Consider the following 26155-nt stretch of genomic DNA (forward strand, 5'->3'; position numbering starts at 1 on the left):
GTGAAATATCTTCCCATATGTAGTCATATTTCTTTTCCTTTTAAAAAGTTTGCAGAAAAAAATTTTTTTTTTGCCATATCTTGGTTTAAAAACAAAAATTGATTGGGCCACTAGAGACCAGATAGAATTGTCCTGCGATCCAGATTTTGCCTGAAGTCACCAGTTGAACTAGGCAGGGTGGTGTTCCTGTTTATTTTAAAGTATTTTTAGTTAATTTTTACACCACCTTTTGGCCTCCAGCAGCCTGCCCCCAACGCTTCTCAATAATTGTAAAACACCTTTAGAAAACCCCATATGCACAGTGAAGAGGACATCGTGCTGTCAAACAGTCAATCCATCCAAAACAGGAATGCCTTCAAGGTTTTTTTTTGAACGATAGATTGACTTATGACACAGAGTTAAACTTACAGTTTTAATACTGTTAAGCGTGCTGCAGTTTATACTTTCTTAAATATAAACTGAAAGTGGCACCTGGAAAGACCCAGCCTGCTACAAGCCCTGTCAGTCTTATTCACATGACTGGTTCACATACAAGATACTCGTTGATCTCAGCAATCAGATGGGTTGATTTGGCAGGGTGGACTCAGAATGTTTATGTTTTTAAAGTTCAAAAACATTACCTTAAATTGAGCCTGGTAGCAATGTGAATTCTAGCACTGCTGTAGGAAAATTGGTTTTGTATACTCATCACAGCAAGTTTCAGTAATGACCTATGGTGCTCTGTTCTGAATTTTCCACAGTCTTCAAGGTAGCCCCGGATAGGTGACTTGGGTTGGATGAGCTTTCTGTGTGAACAGCCGCTGCCAGTGAACTAGCCTAAATGGGAAAAGGGTAGTCAGAACAGTTCCTGCCACCTACCTCTTCAAGGACAGTGAGATCACCAGGAATACCGCCAGTCCGGGTACCTGTTCCTTTGAGGGGTATGTGACATGCTGTATAATACTTATTACCATCCTACAGCATTTCCATCTTGTCTACATGTAGTTTCAGTTGATTCACCCACATCCAGTTCCTTAGTGTCTTCGGTATTTCTGCCGCCTCCCTGGATTTAGATGGAAAGGAGAGATACGATCATGTGTAACCTACATATCGGTGACACTGTGCTCTAAATTGCTAGATGACATCTTCCAGCAATTTCCTGTAGAAGTTAAAAAGCAAGGTGAAACTGAAAGACCCTTCTAGACCAGTGGCTTGAAGGACAAACCAGTTCACCTTCTGGCACCTGTCCTCCAAAAACACAAAAGACCAAAGAAATGCAGTATAATACCATCTGGCCCACCTTGTCCAGGTGGCCCAGAGCTAGAGCACCATTGGAAGGTCCAGGGAAATCAATAGGAACACCCCTCCTATTGGTAGGCTGATATATGTCACGCAACAAGACAACCAAGATTATTTTCAAATTATAAGCAGGTTGGAGATGAGATTGAGAAGGATCTGAAGTGGCCAAAGTGACCAGATCTTTCTTTTCTGTTCAGGAAAGGTCATGACTGACTAACCAGTCAAAGCTGTTAAAAGACACTCATTTTCCGCTTGACATTTGATCAGCTATTGGTTGCTTCTTTTTCAGTGCATCCAGTCTGTTGAAGAGTGTTACAAAAGTCACAAGTTCACACAGCATGCTGTGTTGTTTTTGGTTAGTTTTAATACAGATTATGACATGAGGTGTTTATAATAGGTGATAATCATAGAGCGCGCACACATACACACACACACACACACACCCCTTCGTAGATTTCACAACCGTGCATGTGGCCAGGTGGTAGGCTTCGCTTCTCCATGTATCTTGTCCACATAAATTACAAAAGTCTAAAGGTATGCATGTGAATGTGAGAGGCAAAACCTCAGGTGTACGCCCAGGTATGAATGTAGCTACCGTGAAGTCCAAGTGTGATGGGAAGCAAGTGATTTTGACCACAGTATTTTGCAAACATTATTTAGTTACTGAAACATTTATACCCTCCTTTCAAGGCACCTTGCTCCAATAGACTGTAGAAGAATCCATTAATTCTGTCTCTGGCCTCAGACCCCGAAAGCTTCTTACTACCCTTAATAGCATCATTGGGTAGGACTAGGTAGATGCAGTGGAAGTGGAAAAGTGGACTGTGGCCAATGTGTGGGCATCTCAACACAAGTCTTCCTCCACTAGTGAACATGCTTGCCTTCATTCCTTCCCTCTTTTGTGTATCATGGACTGTACACGGACGAGGGTATTTAGGAGCAATCATTCCTGAAGCTGAAGAGGCCAATCCGGAGGCCAGCTATCTCTTCAACTGACTGCCAGCCGCATCTGCAAGGAATTCCACCATAGCCTTCACCATTTGGACCCATCCTCCTTCAGGCCCAGGGCCAGACTATCTTAACAGCTTTCCTCCCCACATGTACACATGCAGGGGTTTTGAGACTCCAAAAAAGTTAAACCTGCCAGGTAATCCGACTATGATGGCCAAGTTAAATTAATTTCCTCCACCTCCAGATCAAATGATTTCCATCCTTCACAGAAACCAAATCAAGGGTATAAGTAGGACCAAGATATCCTGAGACTGTCTCCCTCCCTCCCTCCCTCCCCGCCCTTCTTGTGCTTGAGATTGTCAGTCTGATGCAAGAAGGTAGGATGAAACAGAGAGCAGAGGAAGGCAGTCTCTTGTTTTTTTATTTGAATATCCTACCCTTCCAATAAGTTCAGGGTGGCCTACTCCACGGAAGACCAACACTTTGCAGAGGTAGTTTTGTTTCCTCCCCTGCTGAACTGTTTACACCATTCCCACAAAACTCCCTTCCTCCTCCTTCAGCCGTCTCACACTTAGCAAGGGTTTTCTTCTGGAGCCCGTTGTCACCTGGAGCGTGTAGAGAATGTTTTAGCGCCCCCCCCCCCCCCGTTTTACCCCGCCTTCCATGGATTCCCTGCTACTTCATTATCTTAATCACTGTTGTGGTAAAGTTTCTGACCTTTCCTTTCGGTCCGGTTATGCTGTTTAACCACCACTGACACTCGTCCCATGGCGCTATTGCCAAGGAAACTCTCCGCTTAGGCTTCTGCCGTTCCTCCCCCTCTTGCATCCTGCGTCCCTTTTCTGTTTTATGGAGTTTTCCCCCTTTCCTCCTTTTTCCCCCCTTTAACATGGTTTTCCTAAAAAGTTTTTTAATCAATCAAATTTCAGGCAGAAAATAGGCTCGGTCACGCCTGGTCTTTGGGTCGTGTGACACTCCCTCGGGGTCCTGACAGCTCTTTAAAAGGGGGACTCGGGATACAGGGGCCAAACAGAATGTTTCTCCAGGAAAGGGACGGTTTCCATGACGCTTTCCTGGCCCCCCCACTGTCCATCGGGCTGACACAGACCTGAAACTTTTGAAGGGAAAAAAATAATGGTGGGGGAGCATGCGTGTGTGCAGCAAGGATAACGAAACAAAAAAACACACAAAAGAAAAAAAATATGAACTGGAGGTTCCAGGGGGGCTGAGGAAGTATTGGATGCATTGACAGCTGCGCAAGCTCTTGTATGTGTAAGGGGGGGGGGGTGTCAACGCGTTAGGAAGCCGGTGGGATAGACAGTAATTTAGTCAGCCTTTAGATTCTGCATAATCAAGGGTCTTTGAAAAAAAATAGAGTCAATTTTTCATCTCCTCTCAAGGCATTTACGCCGGAGAACTGGTCATCTTGTCACGGAGGGAGAGTGCTCCTAGGTGCTGGTATGCATTCCATTCTCTGACCCCTTTAATCTCTCGATCCTGCTCTGTTTCCTTCTAAACTGCCTTTTGGGTCAGGAGGACCCACTTGTCTTGCCGCTGACTCTGTTTTCAACCTAACCAGTCCTGGTGGGAAGTCTTTGAGAGCCTTCCTGCTGGTGTGGGTGGGCTTCAGTCTGCGTTTTGTCTCCTAGTGGTCTCCAGGTTGCAAAGTGCCATCTAGAGCAATTGGATTTTCTGTCTTGGCGGCTCTGAACTGGGTGTGGGGTGTGCCCCTTGCCAGAGTCTAACCTTCCTTGCCTTCTCTAACGTCACTCTTTTCTCTTCCTATACATCCTTCCTATTTTTATTATTAATGATTTTTTTTTTAAGTTTGCTTGGGCAACCCAAATGCATATTAGGAGGAGCTAGCGCAAGGTTGCCAGATTGTATGGGGAGGGTTTATGATCTACAGTTTGCTAGGACATAAAGGGACTTCTAGACAATAGCCTTCTAGTCCTCTGCAATGTCCATTACCCTGTTTGACTGTTGTGTTCAGTTGACATTCCACTTTGATGCATGTTGTGGCAAAGTTGTCTTTATTTCTCCCTTCCCTATCAGGACCTATGGGCTGGCTTCCCGTTACTGAGTGTGTCTTGTGAACCCTGATTTGTTGAAAAGGTGGCATTAAAATGTTTTAAATACAGAAAATGAACTAATACATTGATGAAGGAAAGTGCAGATATAGGCATATCGTCTCATTTTTACCAGGTGAAATTACATACATTTGTTTTATGTTGTGTCAGCAGAACTGCTCTTCGTGGTGGAGCATGAGTAATCCATTTCTGTTGGGTTTGGGCTTCATGGAAAGAAGATTTATAGAATCATAGAATCAGCCACACATTCTCCAAACCATCCTAGGTCAATACATTGGGCTGAGAATCCGTGGCTCAGATAACATGTAGGGTAGCCAACAATTAGTTGAGAAATTCTAGGGATGGGCTTATGGGAGGGGAAGGACTTCAATGCGGTACAAATGCCATAGTCCGTCCTCCAAAGCTACCATTTTCTCCAGAGAAACTGATCTCTGTCATCTGGAGATCGGTTGTAATCCTGGGAGCTCTCTTGGCCACACTTGGAGATTGGCAACCCTATTAATATGTCTGTGTCCTGATCCCATTCTGGGACTCTCACAAGTCTGCCTCACTCAAATGCACAGCATTTTGATATATTGTGGCTCAGAATACGCACAAGCTCCAGTGGCACTAGGTTATGTTTGAACATGCAAGCACCTGGTGAGAGCCAGCATGGTATAGTGGTTAAGAGCAGGTGGATTCCAATTTTAGAACCGGGTTTGGTTCCCCACACCTCCACCTGAGTGGCAGAGGCTTATCTGGTGGACCAGATGTGTTTCCGCACTCCTACATTCCTACTGGGTGACCTTGAGCTAGTCACAGTTCTCCGGAACTCTCTCAGCCCCACCTGCCTCACAGGGTGTCTGTTGTGGGGAGAGGAAGGGAAAGGAGCTTGGAGAAAGGGGGGGATATAAATCCAAACTCCTCTCTTCTTCTTCACGTGTTTCCTAGAAGCAACATGTGTTCTCATCTGTGTTTCCAAATGGCAGAAGCCAAAGCAAGCAACTAAAATCATGTGGAAAAAAGTTTTGTAGCTTGTAATTCAAGGAAGTTATTTCCTCTTGCCTGTGCGTATGTCTGCCGTTGCTTTAAGATGAGAACAGTGGGGGAATTGCCTGCCGGTGCCAGCTTTCATTCAGAGAGCCTCCTCCCCACCCCCCTTCAGAAAGTTTCCTGCCCAATTGTTATGTGCGATCCGATCTGAAAGTTACTCTCTAAGCTTCTTGTCACATTTTGACTTAATGAAGTGCAACTGAAGTGGGAATTGGGGTTCATCATGCCAGTCTCTCTGTACTCCCTTGTTGTCAGGAAACAGGGGCGGTTGGGGACCGTAATGCGACGCTGCAAGTCGTTATCATTCCGGTCAGTCTGTTTAACACAAAATTAAACAAAGAACTAATTAGTGCCTCATGAATTAATAAATGCGCAGTTGCTGGGGAGGAAGAAGAGAAAAAAAGGTTGTTGAAGAAAAGATATTGGAAAAAGTCAAATTAGGAGGTAGCGGGACGGGAAGGGGAGAAAGGAAGGCCCAAAGTTCATTTTGGTAGGAAAGTTTTCTCTTTCTCTGCTCAAATTTGTCTGGAGTGGAACTCCTTCGGTGGGGACGTGCTGTGGCTTTGATGTCGTGCCCAGCGAGCTGGCACGGGGGTCCAGAGATGGGCAGCCAGATATAAATATTTATACAGATACTGTAAATATTTTGCTGCTAGTTATGGCAGCTACCGGAGCCAGGAGGGGATGCCCATGTGTTCTTTGGTGGCGATGGAATCTCACAAACGCCTCTCCTCAAGAGGACCCATAACCTGTGTTGGGCATATTCTGTGATTTGGTCCTGAGAACAGAAATTCAGCATCCTGAAAATCCTACACACACCAAGTTTCTAGTCCTTAGTTCTTTGATTATTGCACATACTGTTGTTATAAGCCACCTTGAGAGCAGGATCAGATAGGTTGTACATTTTTAAAAATTAATTAAGACTGCAGTGAGACATTTGAATGTATAATGTCTAATGAACTTTTCTGGGCATCTGTGTGTGGTCAAAATGTCCTGTGTCAGAGGGTGTGGCTTTAGTTGCACACTGCCCCACCCCACAATCAATCGAAGCAGAATTAATTATGCAAAACGTTGCACACTGGATAATTGACACACATTTCAGAATTTGGTTTTTCTCAGCACAGGATTTAATTTATCAATAGAAAACAGTACACGGACCCACGATTAAATTGTCTACCTTATGTAAATAGCTTTCCTTCTCCTTTCGGTCTCTCCCATCAGCGTCATAAAATCAGACTCAAACCAGCTTGCTCCTTGAGGGATTTGGGGAACCTAGGACTTCAAACAAAGGGAGGGTGCTGATACTTGAGCATATACATCCAGAAGAATTTCGTCCCATTCGCGTGGGAATTTGGCTTTAGTTATTCTGTAGTAAAAAGGGAGGCTCTTTGTACATGCTCACAGATACTCCACTCCAGTTTTGCGACTCTAGGTGTTCTGTGATTAAAGTTTTGTTCTCACAACAAGCCCTAGAGCTGAGCAGAGGTTTTAAGGTTCAAGACTAGGTGAGGGCCCCATGCTGACCTGTGTTTCTGGGCCCCAGCATGTGTGTGGGCAAATTTCCTGTTCTTCTCTAAGAACTCTCGTAGGAATCTTAGGCTGAGAACAAGCAACTTAACCCATCTTGTGAGCACCGTGGCCCCATTTGCATCATATACAATAAAATGACACAAACATGGCATTTCCTTCAGTCTCCTAATCTTGCAGAGGACCGTGGGGTGCATTTCTTAGAGAACCTGAGTCTGCCACAATAGCACATTTTTAAATCCCTGATTAACATTGCCCTAGAAAGGAACACACGTGCGTTGCGCATGCATGTCCGTCCGTCCCCCCCGAAGGAGTTCTTTTTGGGTAGTTTCTGCCTCCTTTTTGAAGGCATTAAGCAAAGGTCCAGAGTGCTTTGGTGGAGGCTGTGTGCTGGAGATGTGGTCGGGGTGGGGGGGATCCTTGCTAGGGGGACACCCCCCTCATCCAAGCCTCCCTGTGCCCTGCCCTGCAGAGCCAACGCAGATCTTTGCTTTCAGTGTTGGCTCATTGTCTGGCAGAGCTGGGGGAGGAGGAGAGAGTCCATCCTTAAGAGGACATGTCAAGTACAATTAGCGTTATCTGTCTAAATATGTGCTGGGAACACAGAATACAAGGGGAGGCCTGGGTGGCTTTAATGGAGACACATGCAAGGTCAGCCCGCCTCATGCAATCCCCCAATCTGATTTGGGGGATTACACATTCTAAGTAAATTGGCATTATTCCTCTTGCATCATTGATAAGCTGTGGTCAAAATAATAAAAGACCCCGGGGGGGGCATTGGAGGGGGCTGCAGAAGCAGATTTTGTTGTTGTTTTTTGAAGTCTAGCGCTGGGGGAGGCCTGGGGTGGGCGACGTGGGAATAAAGTGTTTGCCTGCCAGAAGAGGGCAGGCAGGGAAGACATGACAAAAAGGAGAAGCAGGGGGGAGAAAGGTGAGCAAAAACAGGCGACGCGGCAGCTTCAGCCACACTGGAGTCCGTGGACTTACCTTCTTTTCTGGTTCAAGCTCAGTGCTGGAAGGTGTAAAGCAACAATAAAGAAGGTGGCAGCACCTTTGATCATGTGCAGAGTGCCTTTCCCTCAACTCCCCACATTGTGTCTGGATGTCTACTTTTCATCTCCAACACTGGAGGTGGTTTGGGTTTTCCCCGAAGGTGTGCTGTCTGGTGACCGGGGGGGGGGGGGGCAGCAGGGTCTACCAACTCACTCACTCTTGCCCCTCCCACTGCAGAAGCTGTGAGGTGCTTCCCCAGCCCTCCCAGATTGCCCCCCCCCCCCTTAGCTACAGGTGCAGAGTTTGAACCTGGAACAGGAATCGAAAGTTTTCCAGTCTTGCCCACAGCTCAATCCATGAAAAATGGTTGTTTTGCACAGAGGTGTGGCGGACATATCTTTTGCCTCACATAGTTGGGATGGTATGCCTTCCCCCTTCCCGCTGTCAGTGGGAGAAGAGAGCCCTTTAGCAGCTGCTTTCATAGCAGCTGTTTCTACCTTCTCCCTCCCCTCAGTTATAGGGAGGGCCCTGTCCGGAAGTCTCACGGTGCATTTTTTCTTATGCTCCATCACAGTTCTGGAACATATGGCTCTAAATAATTCAATTTACTTTGCATGATTTTTTAGCTGCAACTGTTGTTGTTTTTCTGCACGTTTCTTTTCGCTCTTGTTTTGCTTTGAGTTTGCCAAAGCTAGCCTGTGGGGGGTCAGAAGAGCAGGTGGAGGTTAGTGGAAGAGAAGTCAGGCCTCACACTCTCGGTCCTTTTGCAGTTTGCTCTGCTCAGGTCTGCCACCAGTTGTGGAGGGCACAGGGTGATCCCTTACAAGAAAACATCTGAAGGACATGGAGGGGATGGAGGAGAAAAGTGGGGTTTGGAATTAAGCATTCATACCCATCTTTTCATGCAACAGAATCTTATCCCTGCACTAATTTCAGCAGCAAAATGTTCCACTTGTGCACTTCCTGCAGCCACTTGGGTGGCAAACAGTGCTAGGCTATAAAGGTACTGGTATAGAGTGGTTGGGCAAACTGCAATACAGACCAGCCACCCACCCAAATGGTAGCTATCAAATGGGAACATTGAATGAGTGTAGTCGTGTTTTATTAGCTCTTTGAGAAAGGGATGCTGGTTCGAAACATGATTGCTCTTTCAAACTATGGCCCTCCAGATGTTTCATAGACTGGCAATGGCTCCTACGAGCCCTACCTCACTTCTGGCAAATGCTGGCAGGCCAGGATGGGAACTTCGTGGACATTCGAGTGGCCATAGTTTGAAGACCCATGGGCTACATCTTCCGAAAGGGTTCAGATTTATTTAAGGCATATGTATTGTCAAAGGCTTTCACGGCCGGATTCAACTGGTTGTGGTGGGTTTTCCGGGCTGTGTGGCCGTGGTCTGGTGGATCTTGTTCCTAACGTTTCGCCTGCATCTGTGGCTGTCATCTTCAGAGGTGTATCACAGTCCCTCTGTGATACACCTCTGAAGATGCCAGCCACAGATGCAGGCGAAACGTTAGGAACAAGATCCATCAGACACAGCCCGGAAAACTCACCAGAACCAATTTAAGGCATACTCCAGAACCATCTCTTCGGTCTCCTTCAAGTCTCATATAATGCATGAACTGCCTTATACTGAGTCAGACCACTGGTCTGTTGAGGTCAGTATTGCCTACTCAGACTGGCAGCACCTGCCTGGGCTCTCAGGCACGGGTCTTTTACATCACCTCCTGCAGGATCCTTTTAACTGGAGATTCCAGGGACCAAACTTGGGACCTTCTCAGGCAAAGCAGACCCTCCACCTCTAAGCCCCAGTGGATCAGCAGTAAAACACTACTGTGTGCCCGTCTGTAATTTAGGAGCAGCGTACCTATGGGTCAGATCAAACACCATGTACTTTGGCATCTGTCTGTACATCCTGCCTCTGGTATTCATCCCCCTCCCCTCTTTTCTTTGCACCTCAGGATGAAGTGACTTCACAGCTTTAAAAAATTTAACCTATTAAAGAATCAGATTCCTGATCGCCGAAAGGTAGGAGAGACTCCCAAGATCGCAAATGGGTACGTCCCCCAATGAGGGTTCTTTTTTCACTTTTTCGATTTTTTTGATATCTGTTTTGCAAGGCTGTTCTTGTCAATGTTTATGAGTATAAACTCTCAATGTTTATGAGTATAAACTCTACCATCACCCTCTGGTGATGCTAGAACTTGTCACAAAGAACCACAGTTGGGGAGGGTCAAGTAGAGACATACAGCCAATGCATGTCTCTGCTTTGTTGCGTGTGTAATTGCTGGGCTTTCTGGAAACCTCTGCTGTGTCAGGTCTTCTACTGTGCCACAGCAGGAGAGAGTTTTCGGGCATTTCTTGATTGTACTTAAAACATTTGTGTTTTGCCTTTCTGCCCTATTAAGGCTCTCCATCAAGCGAGCAATTAAAACAGCATTAAAATCTATCTTTAAAAGCAATATGCATATATAAAACCAGCAATTAAAAACAAACAAGACAGAGGGTGAGTAGGGGAATGCCAGATGAAACAGAAGAGCCTTTTACCAGCTGGCAGATAATCTTTGAAACAATGCTGCCGTTTTGTCAAACTGAGCTGGTATTGGGGAGAACTGTCTTAAAATGGACCATTCCCACCACAGGTTTCTTGTGGGGCCAGGCTATGCCTTTTTGTAGGAAGCAAAGTAAGAAAGTAAATTGAAGAAATGTCATTTGTTCTGTCTGTCTGCTGTTCAAGAATCTGACTTAGATCTGCAAGTTTTCTCTTGGAGATTCTGGAAGGTTTTAATGGATTGCCAGCACTTGAGAAGGGAAACCCAAACATTTTGGAATTGTCATCTGATAAAATACTGGGCTGCCCCTTTCCCAAGACAATGGAAAGTGAGTAGCCAGTGAAGAATGTCAGGCCTGGTTTTCATGAGTTTGCTGTGTACAACTTCAGAATCTGTGCCAGGGCATCGGAAGGAGTTACCCAGTCACAAGTTTATCACTTTGTCACTGTGTGTGAGAACAAGATCTCAGGTTCTGGTGCCTTTAAAGATTAGCCAGACGGATGTCCCTCCCATATGGGACGTATTTTTAGCCAGGTGTTAGCAGAGTGAGGAAGGCCCCTGCTTCTTGACATAGCAACGCAGGGGGCTGGGCCCAGCGGTGTCAGAGGTGACCGGTGGAAGGCCAATGTTATGTAAATATTTTCAGCTGAAACATGGCAGGAATGAGCGGGGCTTACACGCCCATCCATCATTGCTTGGGGTAGGGGCCTCTGTGAGAGTAGGAATTGTGGTGGGGGGTTGCAGACAGAGGCAGCATGTGCCCGGCTCATAAACTGTTTGTTTTCTTTTTGTCTCTTTAGTTTTGGGGTGCCCTGCTGGGCACCCGACTCTTTGCTTTGTCCTCACCACCTCTCCACCCACCCTCTTGGCCCTTTGCATGATACCCCCCTTCCAGAGTCTCTCTCCAGTTCGCATTTCGGCTTCTTTTTCTAACTTCAAAGGCTCCCCTTTGTTGTCTTGGGATCGGCAGGCAGTGGCCCTGAAACATGATCACAGCCAGGCTCGGTGTAGGTCACCCTCGGAGCACCCTGCCTCGAGCACTCAAAGGAACCGGCGAATGCTTCCCTTTGCATGCTTCACAGCCCTGGTTACAGCTCTTTCTTCCTCCCATGCAAGGCTCCGTTTCCCCTCCCTCCTCCACTGGCCCTCACACTCCTGCTCAGCTACATTTTCCTGCTTCCGTTTGTCCCGTCTTCTTCCTCCTGCCTTTCCTCCCTCTGAAGGTTTACCCAGGTACTTGCTACTTGGCCTTTTGGTAGCGCAACATTGTGCTAAACCAGAAACGGAGAAGATAGGAATTCTGCACCCCCAAGACACAGCCGGCAGCTGTGAAGACCATGCTAGATCTCAGGAGCTGGCCTCCAGTTTGAAGGTCATGTGATCTGCTCAGGGCTTGAAAAGGCATTTCAGGTTCCTAGGTACTGAGCCCGCAGGTGGGAGAATCAGAGACTCTTCATCCTGGTTTCCTTAGACACCTCTCATTTTTCCTCCTTATTGGAACTGTTTGAAATTGTGCCTTAAAGATCTCACTTTTAAGAAGCTCCCATCCATCAGGCATTCACTCCCTTCTCTTTTAGCATTCTTAACCACAGCATCACACCAAGTAGTTTCCTAAGTTTACTGAAATCAGCTTTCTTAAAGTCTAGAATGCTTGTCTGACTATGCTTGGCAACTCCTTTCCTCTGTATAACAAACTCCAGGAGAACATGATCACTTCCACCTAAGGATCCTACCACTTCCACCCCATTAACCAGGTCATCATTGTTGGTTAGGAGCAGAGCTAAAAGAGTCAATCTCCTTGTTGCCTCTTCCACCTTCTGGACCATTAAATTGACTGCAAAGCAAGTGTGTCCCTTGGACTTTATAGTCTTGGCTATAATTTATAATTTTTTAAATTTATAAGCCACCTAGCTCGGAAACACAGGTTAGCTTTATAAGACACATACACAAGGAACCCCATAGTAATGACATCCTGTCTCCTACATTGTTAAATAGTTAATTTTATCCTTGGTTCTTAAAAGGCTGGACCTTCTCTCCTGGTTTGTTGCCCCCCCCCCCCCCCCCGCAAACCTGGAGAATGGCTCTTTCCCATATAGGGAAGACATCAGAAACACGGGACCGGTTTATTGCCCTACTGGCATTGAAACAGTGCAGGCACTAGTCTGGTCCGAGAGAGAGAAATGCAGGGGTTTCAGCCTCTGGCAAGGCCCGTTTGGTCTCTGCTCTTTCTCTCTCTTTCTTCCTTTTTCATCTACTCGGAAGCTTTACTTTACTTCCCTGTCACCCTAATTGATTGCATTAACCTTTCAGCGTATTGGATTTCCCCGGCATCGTGTGGAGAGTGCCGTGCAATATGCTTATAATCTGGGCCATAATGGACAGGGAGCAGTCAACAAGCCCCCTTCGCCAAGAGGTCCCACTGACAGATTGGCTTTCAGAGAAGGAGAGGAGGGAGGTTTGAGGCAAGGGAGAAGGAGGGCACCCAAAATAAAGTATCGAGAAAGCGATAGATAAGTGCTGTTGGGGCGTCTGAAAATGGTGAGTTAGTATTAGAGAGCTGAATTGCCATTCTTTAATCAATAAGGGCTGCTGTGCTATATGAATTTTCAGTGGAGATTTTGGCATACTTAAAAAAAATATATGAACACGTAATACTGAATCAGACCGTTAGTCCATCAAGGTATCGTCTGCTCAGACTGGATGCAATTCTCCAGGGTCTTTAGCAGAGGTTCTTTCTCATCTCTGCCTACCTGATTCTTCTAGCTTCAGTTCTAGGGGACCTCTGCATGCAAAACCACTGAGCCACGTCCCACTCCCACTGGTAAATGCATAACAGTGACAATTCCTGTGGCAAGGGGGACATTTTCTCCTTCTCTTGTAATACTAGAGTTAACAATCACCTGGTGAAATTGACTGGCGGAAGGTTTGGGACCAACCATAAAGCATACATCTTTGCATGAGAGGCAGGGATAAAGTCCTCTAGTTTAGAAAGGCTTTTTCAGAAGGTTGGACAAAACTCAGAGGAACCATGAGCCAAAATTAAAACCTCTGTGTTCAGAGGCAGTGTGCCTCTAATTACCAGATGCTGTGGACAAAGGAAAGGGAAAGGCCATTGCCTTCATGCCCTGCTTAGTGGTCACTCCAGGCCTGGATACAGCTCTAAATCCTCTTCTCAATGAAATGCTTTTAAGGGTCTGTGAAACCGAACAACCATTTGCAGGGAACAAACCCAGAATCGCTTTCTGCCACTCTTTGAGCAGGCAAAGCCGGGAAAATGAAACTGAGCTCCAAGAGGCAGCCAAGTTTTGATTCCTCCTCTTGTTTTTCATTGGGCGAAGGAACCGCAGGCAGAAAGCGTGGAGAGCACAGGCTTCGTTCATCCTTGTTAAAACTGGGCTCTGGACTGAAGCACGTTGTGTTTCCATCTGGAAAGTGCCTGAACGGTTCACCGTGATGACCAGAATATTTACTGGCACCAATAGAGAGAGATTTTATTGACAACATTTTGTAACATAATAGAACAAATAAAAGTGACTGGAAGCCAATATGACGGTAAGTTGGCCGAGATGTCCAGTAAATGTTACAGGGTTTTTGCTTTTCTTTATCCCTGTTACTTGTTTGAGAATGTAAGTTTCTGATTCGATTTGCTGTCAGACCTTTGGCCCCGGTGCCCCCATTCATTCCTTTTAGGAGTGCTGTGGATGTAGAAACCCAATCTGGAGACACTTATTTGTACCATTTCTGACTGAGTTTCTTGGTACCAATCATAGCTTTATTTCATCTCTCTCAAGCGCATCAAGAGAGCCATGCTGTATGTTTTTAAAAACTTATCCCCCCAAGAAGAGACTCTTGCTGGCTCACACCAGTGGCTAATATAGTCCAGTATCAAATCTCACACAAATGCCAGAGGAGGCCTATCCTTTGTGCATGGAAGTGCAAAAGCCCCCACCAGTTACTGCCTACGGATGTTCAGCAACTGGTATTTACAGGTATACTGGCTCTAACCATGGAGGTTCCATTTCCCCATCATGGCTAATAATTATGGATGAATTGTGGTGAAAGCCTTTCAATCTGGTGGTGAAAGGTACAGAGGCATTTAATCTGTCCAAAACTTCCAGTGAAGTTCCAAAGTGTCCCTCAAAACTGTAAACAGGAACCCTTGAATCCTTGGTTCTAGGCAGCATTCTGCAGAAGGAATGCTGACAGGCATGGAAAAGCAGACCTTTTCCCCAGCAGACCACATTTGTTGCCCCCCCCCCCCAAAAAAAAGGTGGTTTGCCAGTTAGAGATGGTTTGGAAGTAGTGTTGCCAGCTGAGCTGGGAAATACCTGGAGATTTGAGGGGGGGAGTACCTGAAGAGGGTGGCTTGGGTGGGGGTGGGAATTCAGTGGGATATAATGGCGCAGTGTTCACCTTCTGCCGCAGCCGTTTTCTCCAGGGGACCCAATCTCTGTAACCTGGAGACCAGCTGCGATTCGAGGAGCTCTCCAGCCGCCACCTGGAGGTTGGGAACCCTATTTGGAAGGGGGAAATGAGCTGAAGACTAGAAGAGGGAGGGAGGGAGAGAGGGCAGCACCTCCGAACGGAAGAGTAAACAGGCACTGGGCGGAATTAAGTTAATTGATTGCTCCGCAACAGGCTGAGCACTGTGTTATTCTGTCTCTGTGGCAACAACCCCCCCCCCCCAAAATTGTCAGCCTGTTTGGAGGAAGTGAAGCGAAACATTGTCTAATTTGTGGTGATCCTGGTGTTTGTTTTTCTTCTGAGGGGGGTGGGGATCTATTGTTTGTTCAGAAAACTCGTTCTGTTTTTTATAATAATACGATAAAAAAAATCAAAGTTGGTTGGAGGCAGGGGGGGGAATATGTTGATTGTTTCCTCCAGACACCTTGGTTTCATCACGAAGGCCGCGGAGGTGAGAAAATAACAGCATTTTGCTTGCTTCACCTCTCTTGTTGGGGAGGGGGTGTTTTGCCAAGAGGAGGGTGCTTCAAATGTGCTTTGTAGAACTGTTCTGAAATTCAGTTAAGCGTCTCGTTTACTTGGTAGATTAGGGGGATGGAATATCTGGATATAAAGGGGGAAATTATCAAAGAAAAGCTTGGCCTTTTTCTTTAAGTTCCATGTCTCATTTTTACTTCTCTTTATCATTCAACATTTATTTAATTACTAACTCTGTTGTTTTCCAAACAGGGGCAGGCTTGTGTAGTCTCCCTGTTGCTCATGCTGAAACTGCGTGCTAAATATTGTCACATCATTGTATTATTACAACAATCTATCAGTTAGGTTCTAGGAATTCCCATCTTTCATTTGTTTTAGAGCAAGTCTCTAGCTCCTCCCACCCCCACCCCCCATCCCCAGAGATATAAGGAGAAAGGTTTATCTTCGCAATGAAAGAGGCTAGAGGATTAGTTTTTCCAGGAAAAAAAGTCCAAGGAAATTCAGAATACCGAATACACATATTTGTTATAATGATATTCAGTAGCTGATTTGCAAAGGAAAAAGCTCCCCCTTCACGGCAGCAGGGGGGAATGTCTACCATGAGGGCAGGAAAAATGGCTGCCCTGTGGGTGGGACTGGGAAAATCCGAACTTTCCCACCCATTCAGAAGTCAGTGGCGCAGCAGTGGTGTAGGAGGTTAAGAGCTTGTGTATCTAATCTGGAGGAGCCGGGTTTGATTCCCAGCTCTGCCGCCTGAGCTGTGGAGGCTGATCTGGGGAATTCAGATTAGCCTGTGCACTCCCACACACGCCAGCTGGGTGACCTTGGGCAAGTCACAGTTCTTCTGAGCTCTCTCAGCCCCACCTACCTCACAGGGTGTTTGTCGTGGGGGTGGGGGGGAAGGGGAAAGAGATTGTAAGACCCTTTGAGTCTCCTACAGGAGAGAAAGGGGGGATATAAATCCAAACTCTTCTTCTTCATCATCATCATCATCCTCCAGACCCATTCAGAAGCCAACCACAGATCTTTCCCAAACTTTGCAGCAGTCTGGTACAGGTTTGAGAAAGATGAGAGCCTTATGGTCAGCCAATCAGCAGCCCGGGTTAAATACAAACACACACTTTCCCCTAGTTGTGTGAAACCAGATCTTGGAAGAATGGCACCCCCCAGGCTGGTTTTCAGCTTCTTTTTTCTCTTCTTTTTTATCTAAGTTGTCTAACTTAGGAGCAGCCTGATAACAACAGGAGCAAAAAGCACGTGTTTAGAAGTAGGGTTCTTTATGCTCCTTATATTCTTTGGCTTCATGTGAAGCTGGCTTATACGGAATCAGACCATTGGTCCACTCATATCAATACTGTCCACTCTGAATGGCAGTGGCTCTCTTTCATACCACTTCCTACCTGATTCTTTGAACTGGAGATGCCGGGGATTGAACCCGGTGCCTTCGGTACACAAAGCAGAGGCTCTTCCACTGAGCTACAGCCCTCCTTCCTAATAACTCAGTATGAAGGATGTCTTCACTTATACCAGTTTTACAGATTGACGAAACTTGTACCCGGCCCCCATCTGGTGAAAGTCTTGCAGACAGCACTGGGAGCTGGCATCAAATCTCCCATGTCACACTTTGTATGGTGGGTCACAGCAGCATGGAAAATATCCACTGTCTCACAGATTCTTATTCAGACCCATCTTGCTCATTCTTGTCTGGATCTTCAGTGCCAGTGCTGGCTATTTGGGAGTAGATTTTCAAGATGGGTCAACTTTGGGCGGGGTTCATCTGTGAAAACGTATTGGTGCCCATTGGTCAGAGAAGAGCATTATACAGGAAAAGGGGATGGCCCATTTATATTCTGTATTAATTATTCTTTATCTTCCCTTTCTTCTGAAGATGCTTTCTTTCTTTTTTTTGTATCTTTCCTTTTCGTGTTCTGTCCTCGTCTCCATCATTACCTGCATTTTATATACCTTTTTTCTTTTCAGTCTATCCCACTTCCTTGCTCCCCAGCAGACACCTCAGGTTTGGGGGGTCTTCGACAGCAGCCAATATGAAATGTCCTCTACTCAATTTTGCCATTCATTCATACCCGTGGTGTTCTGGAGGGTGTGGGTATTTCTGTGCATGCATGTACAACAGTTCTGTATGTGAGCTTATTTCTGTGTGTGTGTGTGTGTGTGTGTGTGTGTGTGTGTGTGTGTGTGTGTGTGTGTGTGTGTGTGTGTGTGTGTGTGTGTGTGTGTTTGTTTGAGAGGGGGTGGGGAGAGAGACAGAGACAGAGGACAATTTGACTGGCAGACTTGCCAGTAGAAACTTATTGGTGTCAGGAAAAGCTAAATAACCCAGTAACTGGTATGAAGGTGAATTCATGGTCTGGTGAGCACTGAAAATACGAGAGTTCTCTAGACAGGCAGAGTGTGGAGTGGGAAATAGCAGCACTGAAGCTCCAGAGGAAGCCAAGTGCAGGGCATGGGGACATCAGCATCTGCTAAGGACTGGGTGAGCTGGGCAGCGCATGTGCCAGCAGTCTGGTACAGATCTGAGCATCCTGAAAACCTCAAAAAAGAAGCAGCAGCCTGTGACTAGTCTTCATAGTGCTGCATAACAGCTTAGAAGTATCTCCGGACCCTCCTTTCCCCTCGGTTCCCCTTCCTTTTGCCAAATGTTTCCAAGAACGTCAATTGTGGAAATGTAATAAACAAACAAAGCAACCGGCTGCAGATACCGTGTTTCCCTGAAAATGAGACAGTGTCTTATATTAATTTTTGCTCCCAAAGATGCGCTATGTCTTATTTTCAGGGGATGTCTTATTTTTCTGTGTTCTGTTCGTCGGACATGCTTCCAAACACAAACTTTGCTACGTCTTACTTTCGGGGGATGCCTTATATTTCGCACTTCAGCAAAACCTCAACTATGGCCCTTTCCCCACTCACTTTTGCCCGAGGGTTGCTGCGGGCAATTCCCGGCGCGCGCAATTCCTGGCGCGCGCCCTGGCTTCCCCACGACCCCGCGCTCTGTGCGGGGTCGTCAAAAGGCGCCATTTCAAAAGGCGCCAGGAATTCCGCGCGTCAAGGGGGCGGGAGAGAGGCAGCGTCGGGGCGCCTGCGTTCTCGCCGCCCCTGAAGTGGGGAAGGCAGCTGGACCCCGCGCTACTTGAGGAAAGTAGCGCGGGGTTTAAGGAAAGTGGGGAAAGGGCCTATGTCTTATTTTCAGGGGATGTCTTATATTCGGGGGAAACAGGGTATTACACCTACACAGATTTAATCTTGTAGGGGGGAAAGTAAAATGCCTCCATGTATGAAGTAGGGCACGAGAGTTTTGTTTTGTCAAAGCGCATGAACTGAGCGGCCACTTATGGTTAGGTCAGTTTCCCAGGTAGTTTCCTACCTGGTGGCAGACACTGTTTTTCCTGCAAGATTGGATTGATTCAAAAAAGCACACCGCCCACAAGAGGCTTTAAGTGTCAGGCTCGAGTCTAATTTGCAGACTTTCCTGAAATTCCTAGAGATGGAGCTGGGTTGTTGTTTTGCTTATTTTCTCTTGGGGTGAATGCTGTCCTGTGCGTGTCGGCAATGGGAGCACTTTCAAAGAGCAGGGCAAGGGGGGGGGCTCTGAGTTCCTTTCCCAAATGCTGTCCGTAGAGCTCACAGACACTGTGAGATGCTGATTGGTCCAAACCAAAGGTGCACTTCAACCAGATCCACAGAAAAACAACCTTAAGTGGTGTGGATGCGATTGCTTTGCTGGTAGCAGCAAGAATCCTCAGGCATTTCAACACAACCATTTCTGGTGATAATTCCACTGAATGGATTTTGGTTACTTCTGAAATAACTTTCCATCACTTGGTATTGACACAGCAAGGAGACAATGCTACCGTGTTTCCCCAAAAATAAGACAGTGTCTTGTATTAATTTTTTGCTCCCCAAGATGCGCTATGTCTTATTTTCAGGGGATGTCTTATTTTTCTGTGTTCTGTTCGTCAGGCATGCTTCCAAACAAAAACTTTGCTACGTCTTACTTTCGGGGGATGCCTTATATTTCGCACTTCAGCAAAACCTCTACTACGTCTTATTTTCTGGGGATGTCTTATATTTGGGGAAACAGGGTACGTTCGCTGGGGAGAAGGAAGAAATGCCATCTTTTTTTTTTCCTTTGGGGATGGCAGAAAAGGGCTGGCAATCTCCTCGCCCCACTGGTTTTTGAGTGGTAGATTTTTTTTTGTCTTTTCCATAAAGGATTAGGATGACTGTGTGGCAAGACTCTTAAGAATTCCATGGTGCCAGCGTAGCATTCCAGGGTGAGACGGCAACCTAGGTACATTGCTGGGCCTTGTGCCAATCTGCTGTGCATTGCTGGGCCTTGTGCCACAGCAGAGGCGGGAGCGCCGGCCAGCCAACCAACCAGGAACCTGCCTTGTTCTCTCATCTTCTAGCTCTGTGCTTTTTTCTGACTCGTTTTATTTATTAATTTATCCCTTCCCTGGCATTGCAAAGGAGAAGAGGAGGAAAAGTGGGAATCAGAAAAGGATTTGGTAACAATCCTGCAAATTGCAAAACTTTCATCCTTTGAATAATGTGTCACAGAAACTGATGGGCGATAAAGGGGGAGCCGGAGCTCAGCCAAGAATCCGGCTCAGCCAGTTTCTCTTATTTATTAAAGAAAAAGGCCTAGATAATTAACTTTTTTGTTTTGTTTGTGGGCGACTCCCCAGACTGGCAACTCCAGGGCGCCTGGCAAATGAAGCTTGGTATCAGCTCTGCCAGAGTGGCACAGCAAGCAGGATTCTATGCCCAACGACTGCCTCGAAACTAAAGCAAAAAAAAAAATATGCCCAAGTTCGTCAGTTTCAGGAACTGGGGAATTATTTCCTAGTCATAGTGCTGCTGCAGCAACGTAAGAGTAGAGGCCCTTGGGAGTTCTTCACATCAGAGGTGGCAACTCCAGTTTTTCCCCCCACCTTTGGCATTATGCGGCCAAGCAAGAAAACAGCATAACTTGGGCTGTGTTCATGACCTCAGAAGGAAGGAGGGTCTTTAGGGGACTGTGTCTTTGCTGTTGATGGCTTGTAAGAGGGCTTCACAGTGGTCCTTTTCTGGATAGGAGTCTTATTTTTCTGTGTTCTGTTCGTCAGGCATGCTTCCAAACAAAAACTTTGCTACGTCTTACTTTCGGGGGATGCCTTATATTTCGCACTTCAGCAAAACCTCTACTACGTCTTATTTTCTGGGGATGTCTTATATTTGGGGAAACAGGGTACGTTCGCTGGGGAGAAGGAAGAAATGCCATCTTTTTTTTTTCCTTTGGGGATGGCAGAAAAGGGCTGGCAATCTCCTCGCCCCACTGGTTTTTGAGTGGTAGATTTTTTTTTTGTCTTTTCCATAAAGGATTAGGATGACTGTGTGGCAAGACTCTTAAGAATTCCATGGTGCCAGCGTAGCATTCCAGGGTGAGACGGCAACCTAGGTACATTGCTGGGCCCTTGCTTTAGAAAAGTGTCCTGGGTAGGCTTGAGGGGGGTGAACACTTATTTATTTTGGCCCTAGTTGGCTCCAGATGAGCAGATGTGTTGATGGTGTTTATGTTGCCCATGAATACTATGACGATCATTGCTGGTCCAGATGGACTTGCTTGATCATCTTCAGTGGTACAGGGGGTGGTTCTGAGGGAAGATGGTTTTTTGAACAGGTGAGTCTTCGGGAGCTCTGCCACCCATTACTGAAAGGAGTGATTGCTGGCCAGTTGCTGGCATTAGGGCAGGCAGAGCCTGGTCCTAGGCTCTCCAGCAACTTTGGGAAACCTTCAGTTCGACAGGTGAACTGATTTGGGTCTCTTCTTTTTTTTTTTGACCCACCAGCCCTGACACAACCCAGGATCAGGAACGTGTGTGTCAGTCATTTGGTGCTTAGAAGCTGCCGTCCGCTTTTTCATTCCTCCAGTCTCTCGATTTTTACTTTCACTTTTTCTCTCTTTCTTCTGTTCTTTTTTCTATTCTTTGTTGCTATGTTGTTATGCTTTGTAAAAAAAAATTATGTTAAAAAAACCATCAGCAGCACAGCAAGTGTCATACCAAACCAGCAGCGGTGGTTCCAGGTGCCGTAACAGCTGGTGTCTCCTCCTTTTCTTTCTGGCTTCCTGTTTGAGGCTACTGTTACTCTTAGAAGAGGCATCTAGAACTGTCCTGCTTATCTTTCATTTCCCATGTTGTTGTTCTTTGCACATTTGCAGTGCTCACACAGAAGTTCAGCCAAGCTGGAAAAAAAAACAGGGAACAAACTTGAGTTGAAGGACAGTTCAGGATGCAAGCAGGGACACCTACTCACACCAATTACCCACAAGGAGAGCAGCCTTCTTATGAGTAAATTTACTTCCGAGTAGGACTTCTATTAGAAGCAGCCAGCTTAGCAGAGACAGGGTTTGTCACAATGTAGGATGGCCTGAAAAAAAGCTTGATGCTCTTCTACTGAATTTAAGCCGGTCTGGCCTAAGGGCACCACCTGGAAGCTGTTTTAGGTGTCAGTTACAGTAGAAACACCGAGGAAGAGAGAGACAACTACTAGTTGTCCAGCCAGGTTTACTCAAAGGGACGGTGACCCTGAATGTAAGACAACCCCTGAAAATGTTACAGTCGCAACCTTCTTATGGTGACCTTAGCAAAGGGCTTTTGAGGCACGTGATCAGCAGAGGTGGCCTGATATTTCCTTCTTCTGCAGTCTTCCGTGGTAGCCTCTCAGAAACCACTTAGCTTCTGAGATCTCATGAGATCAGGCTACACCATGCCACCTTGCTTCTCCCCCAAAATGCTATTCACACACAAAGTTATTATTGGGCATAGCTTTAACTTGTATGCAAAGGAAACATGACCCTTTCCATTTTTGACGACATACCTGGGGGGAAAAATCCCAGTCTTAACGTTTGAGTAAATACTGTAGTGAGAAAGATAGTGCTTCTCCAGTGAGGCACTAGGCAAAACCTAGATTCCCAGCCCGGGACCCCTCTTCAAATTAAGAAGAGGCCACGAGGGAATATGTCCCCAGACATGTCCTGCAATAAACAGATGGTGCAGAGAAATGTTTGAGGTACAGTAGCATCACTCCAGAGGCAGTTTGCTAGCAGTGGAGCAATCTCCCCGTTAGCAGAGTGGCTTCTCGCTGACTTTGAAACTCAGGATAGCAAGGTGAGATTTCTGCTTGTCTCTCTGAGTGCTGGGTTGCGTCTGCCCTGTCTTGAGGAGGTCCAGCTAGAAAAGTGGCAAGTGGCTGGAGCTGAGGCAGAGCGAGAGAGCTTCCCTGGACAGATCCTGGTCTATGGCATTTGCAAGCAGGCTCAGGCGTCCCTCCTCTGACCAGCAGCCTCTGTGCTGTGGGGGAAGCAGGAATTGGCCATGCTGGCAGGGGCTGATGGGAATTGTAGTCCATGAACATCTGGAGCACCATAGGTTGGCCACCCCTGCTTTAAGCAATCATCATGTTGAGAAGGGATGGCCCATTTCAGAAGCTGCTGTTCATCGTTTCACAGAGGAAAGGGGAGGGGCTGCCTTTTCGTGCCCAGTGCTCTATCACCTCTTTTGTTCACCTATCCCATGGAGACTGGGAAGGGTATTTTTCAAGGTTTTTTCTGATAACCCCCCTTTTTCATTTGAAACATAAGGATGTGTCATTTTTTTGTTTCAATTTAGCATTGGAGAATTTTATAATTTAGTAATTAAAATCTCTGATAGGCTTTAGAAATTGCACCTAATTGAATTTAATGGGAAGATGATTTTCAATTTTATTTGATTACCCGGACCCCTGGCATTGGTATTTATGGGAAAAAAATGGGAAATGTGCAGTGTGGGCTAAGATGGCATAATTGAATTAGGGCTAATCGGATTTCTTCGTCATGAATTTCACTATAATTTTCCTATAATTTTCCATTAGATATCTAGTTTACAAATATTCACAAAGAAATGAAGCTCTTTCGGAATGGAGATTGCTGGCTAACAGGATTACGAAGACGATTGCGCGGCAGTGCCAGGCCAGGCTCCTTCAGTAATGCAATCGCTGCGTCTGCCTCACACTTCTCTCCCTGCATCCTCCTCCTGCCGCCTTCCTCTCCCCAGACCCTCGGCAGGATCTCTGGGGCTGCCCTTACCTCTCTGGTTTTTCCACATCCCGCTGCCGTTCACACATGTTGTTTGCCCGAGTTCATTCATCTCGTGTTGTTTGCAATATATCTTGGGAGTGATTTCGCCATAAGCACATCTGAGCAGTAAAGAATGGCATCTTCCGAATTCTCCTGGGCATGTGCAGAATGCCTTCTCCTTCCCGCACTGAGTAACCTGATTTTGGTCAGGCAGTTTTCTGAATGTGGGTATTTTAAAGTTATTATTGGTAACCATTTTTGATACCTTCTTTGAATGAGTTCATTAGGGAAAACGTGATGTGAAGAATACAAGTTACTGGAGCAGCCTTGTCCAGATTTCACAGTTCTGAAGGCAAAGGGTGGGGGGGGGGGGGGCAGAACCTCCAAGAGACTTCAGCCCCTCTTTCTGCTTTTAGAAATAAACTCCTGAGGAGTGTGGGTGTGGCTTGCCACAGGCTAATGAGGACGCATAACCCCACAAAAGTTAGTGTGCTCAGCTATACAGCTCCTTGGGCAGATGATTATCTCTGACCACAACTGGAGACAAAACACCATTCAGAACACCTTTGGAGAAGCACATGATGCAGTTGTCATAGATATCTTGGTTGGTTGGTTTACTGTACTTCTAAACAGCTTTTTGATCATATCTTCACAATACAATTTAAAACCGAATGACACAAAATGAAAAATCACACACACACACAAAAACATAAGTGATTGGCCTAACGGCAGTGCTAACTTAGCAACCCTGCAGTCTATAGCAGAGCCCCTCTGGAACTGGTAGGTGTTAAATTAGTCCAGTGAACACTCAAGGATGGATTCACTCTCAACTCCTGCAAGGGGCAGAATCCATAAGAGTGGGGGAGGGGGGGCAGCAGTAGAAAGGGCAAAGAACTTTGGTCAAGTCTGGTTGCCTAGGGAGGGCCCTTTTTGCAGATGTCAGGTCCTGGGTTGGACAGCTCCTTGGACATTAAATTGGAGGCTAGTTGCCCTTCTAGATGTATCCTAGAGCAGTGGTGGCGAACCTTCGACACTCCAGATGTTATGGACTACAATTCCCATCAGCCCCTGCCAGCATGGCCAATGGCCATGCTGGCAGGGGCTGATGGGAATTGTTGTCCATAACATCTGGAGTGCCAAAGGTTCACCACCACTGTCCTAGAGAGACAGGTTTTTTCCTCCTTCTTTCATAATACTATGGGAGCCAGTGTAGTATAGTGGCTCATGTGCAGTCTCACCTGGGAATGATGCATGCACAATTCCCACCGACCTGTGCCTGTGCAGTTGCCACGTGAAATGTCACAGGTTACCATTGGGTGAATGTCAGTTACAGGTGAGGGGCCCCCTGTTTTAGAATGTTGCAGCAGGACCCATTAGGCCTGGGATCCACTTCATACATGTCTATGAAGCTCACTGACTATGCAGTGCTAAGCAGAGCTACCCTCTTCTACGTTCATTGAAGTAAGTGATCTTAGAACTAGCCTTGTTTAGGACTAGCCTCGGTCTCTTTCTCAGCATAACTAATTCTCAGCATCAAGTACCTGACCTGAGCTTCCCTGTATATACATCACCCAAGTGTCTGAGAGGTGCCATCTTACATGTGCTCTTTGCCGACTGTTAGTACCATTTGCTCAAAAGCGCACACCCAGATCCCTTTCCTTGTGCAACCTGCTTTACATATGCACACGTTAACACTTTTCAGGCCATCATTTCCATCCCGATTTGGATAGACCCAAGGGAGAGTCTTTCCACAGGCTTGAAAATAGTTTGCTCTAACGTTCCTTTGCCTGGAGACACGCATTGCTCCTGTTCCTTCGCCTTTTGTTGCAAGGTAGCTGGCCCATAAAGAATCTCTCCTTTGGCAGCCCGTCTCATTGGAGTCCTGTAGTTCATTCCTCTCTTGCTCCTTTTCCCAATGTTGAAGCATCTTAAGTCAGCCCTTTTGCTTTGGGGAGGGGCTTGGAGATCGGTGCTAGAATTTGTATTCCTGGGGTTCAGTTCCTGACATCCTGTTCAGAGATCTCAGAGGGCAAAAAACCACTCAGCAAAATGCAAAGCGTTGTATCCAGAAACATTGTAAAATGGAAGCGCATGGAAAAGCACAAGTCTGAGCACCCGTATTTCTGATGAGGGGGGGTGGTGGAGTAACAAGGCAGGTAATGAAGCTGGGCCTTAATTGACAGGAGCCCTGGGACCAAGGAGGGGTTTTCTGCCCCTTTTGTTGGTCCCTTCCGCACATGCAGAATAATGCACTTTCAATCCACTTTCACAATGGATTGCAAGTGGATTTTGCTATTCCGCATAGTAAAATTCAGCTGCAAAGTGCATTGAAAGTGGATTGAAAGTGCATTATTTGGCATGTGCAAAAGGGGCCGTTATCCAGAGGCGAAGGAGTCGGGTGGGCTCTCCCAACTGAGGCCTCTGTCTTCATATTTCCCTCTCCATCACTTCCTCTCATTTCTGAATTCTGCTTTTATCCCACACTTCTTCCAAGGGGCAGTCCATGGTCCCCTCCTTTCTGTTTGATCCTCAGAAGCGTCCTTAGGCTGGGAGTTTGTGAGCGGTGCCAGGGATTTGAGCCCAGATAGCTCCAGTCCTCATCTGACGTGCCAGCCACTACACCCCAATGGCATTTGGGTGGATGCAGACACCTTCCGGTTTCACACGGAGTGTTG

General features: G+C 46.4%; 1 protein-coding gene across 1 annotated transcript in view; it reads left to right on the plus strand.

Annotated features, from left to right (window-relative positions):
• CASZ1 (castor zinc finger 1) overlaps positions 1-26155 on the plus strand; it is a 205378-nt gene that overhangs the window by 59771 nt on the left and 119452 nt on the right. The window contains exon 2 of the mRNA XM_048518932.1: positions 9833-9928. Coding sequence (XP_048374889.1) covers positions 9925-9928 — 4 coding nt within the window. The 5' untranslated portion in view covers positions 9833-9924. The remainder of the gene's footprint in view (positions 1-9832; positions 9929-26155) is intronic.

Source organism: Sphaerodactylus townsendi, linkage group LG16, assembly GCF_021028975.2.
Source record: "Sphaerodactylus townsendi isolate TG3544 linkage group LG16, MPM_Stown_v2.3, whole genome shotgun sequence".
Taxonomy (NCBI): domain Eukaryota; kingdom Metazoa; phylum Chordata; class Lepidosauria; order Squamata; family Sphaerodactylidae; genus Sphaerodactylus; species Sphaerodactylus townsendi.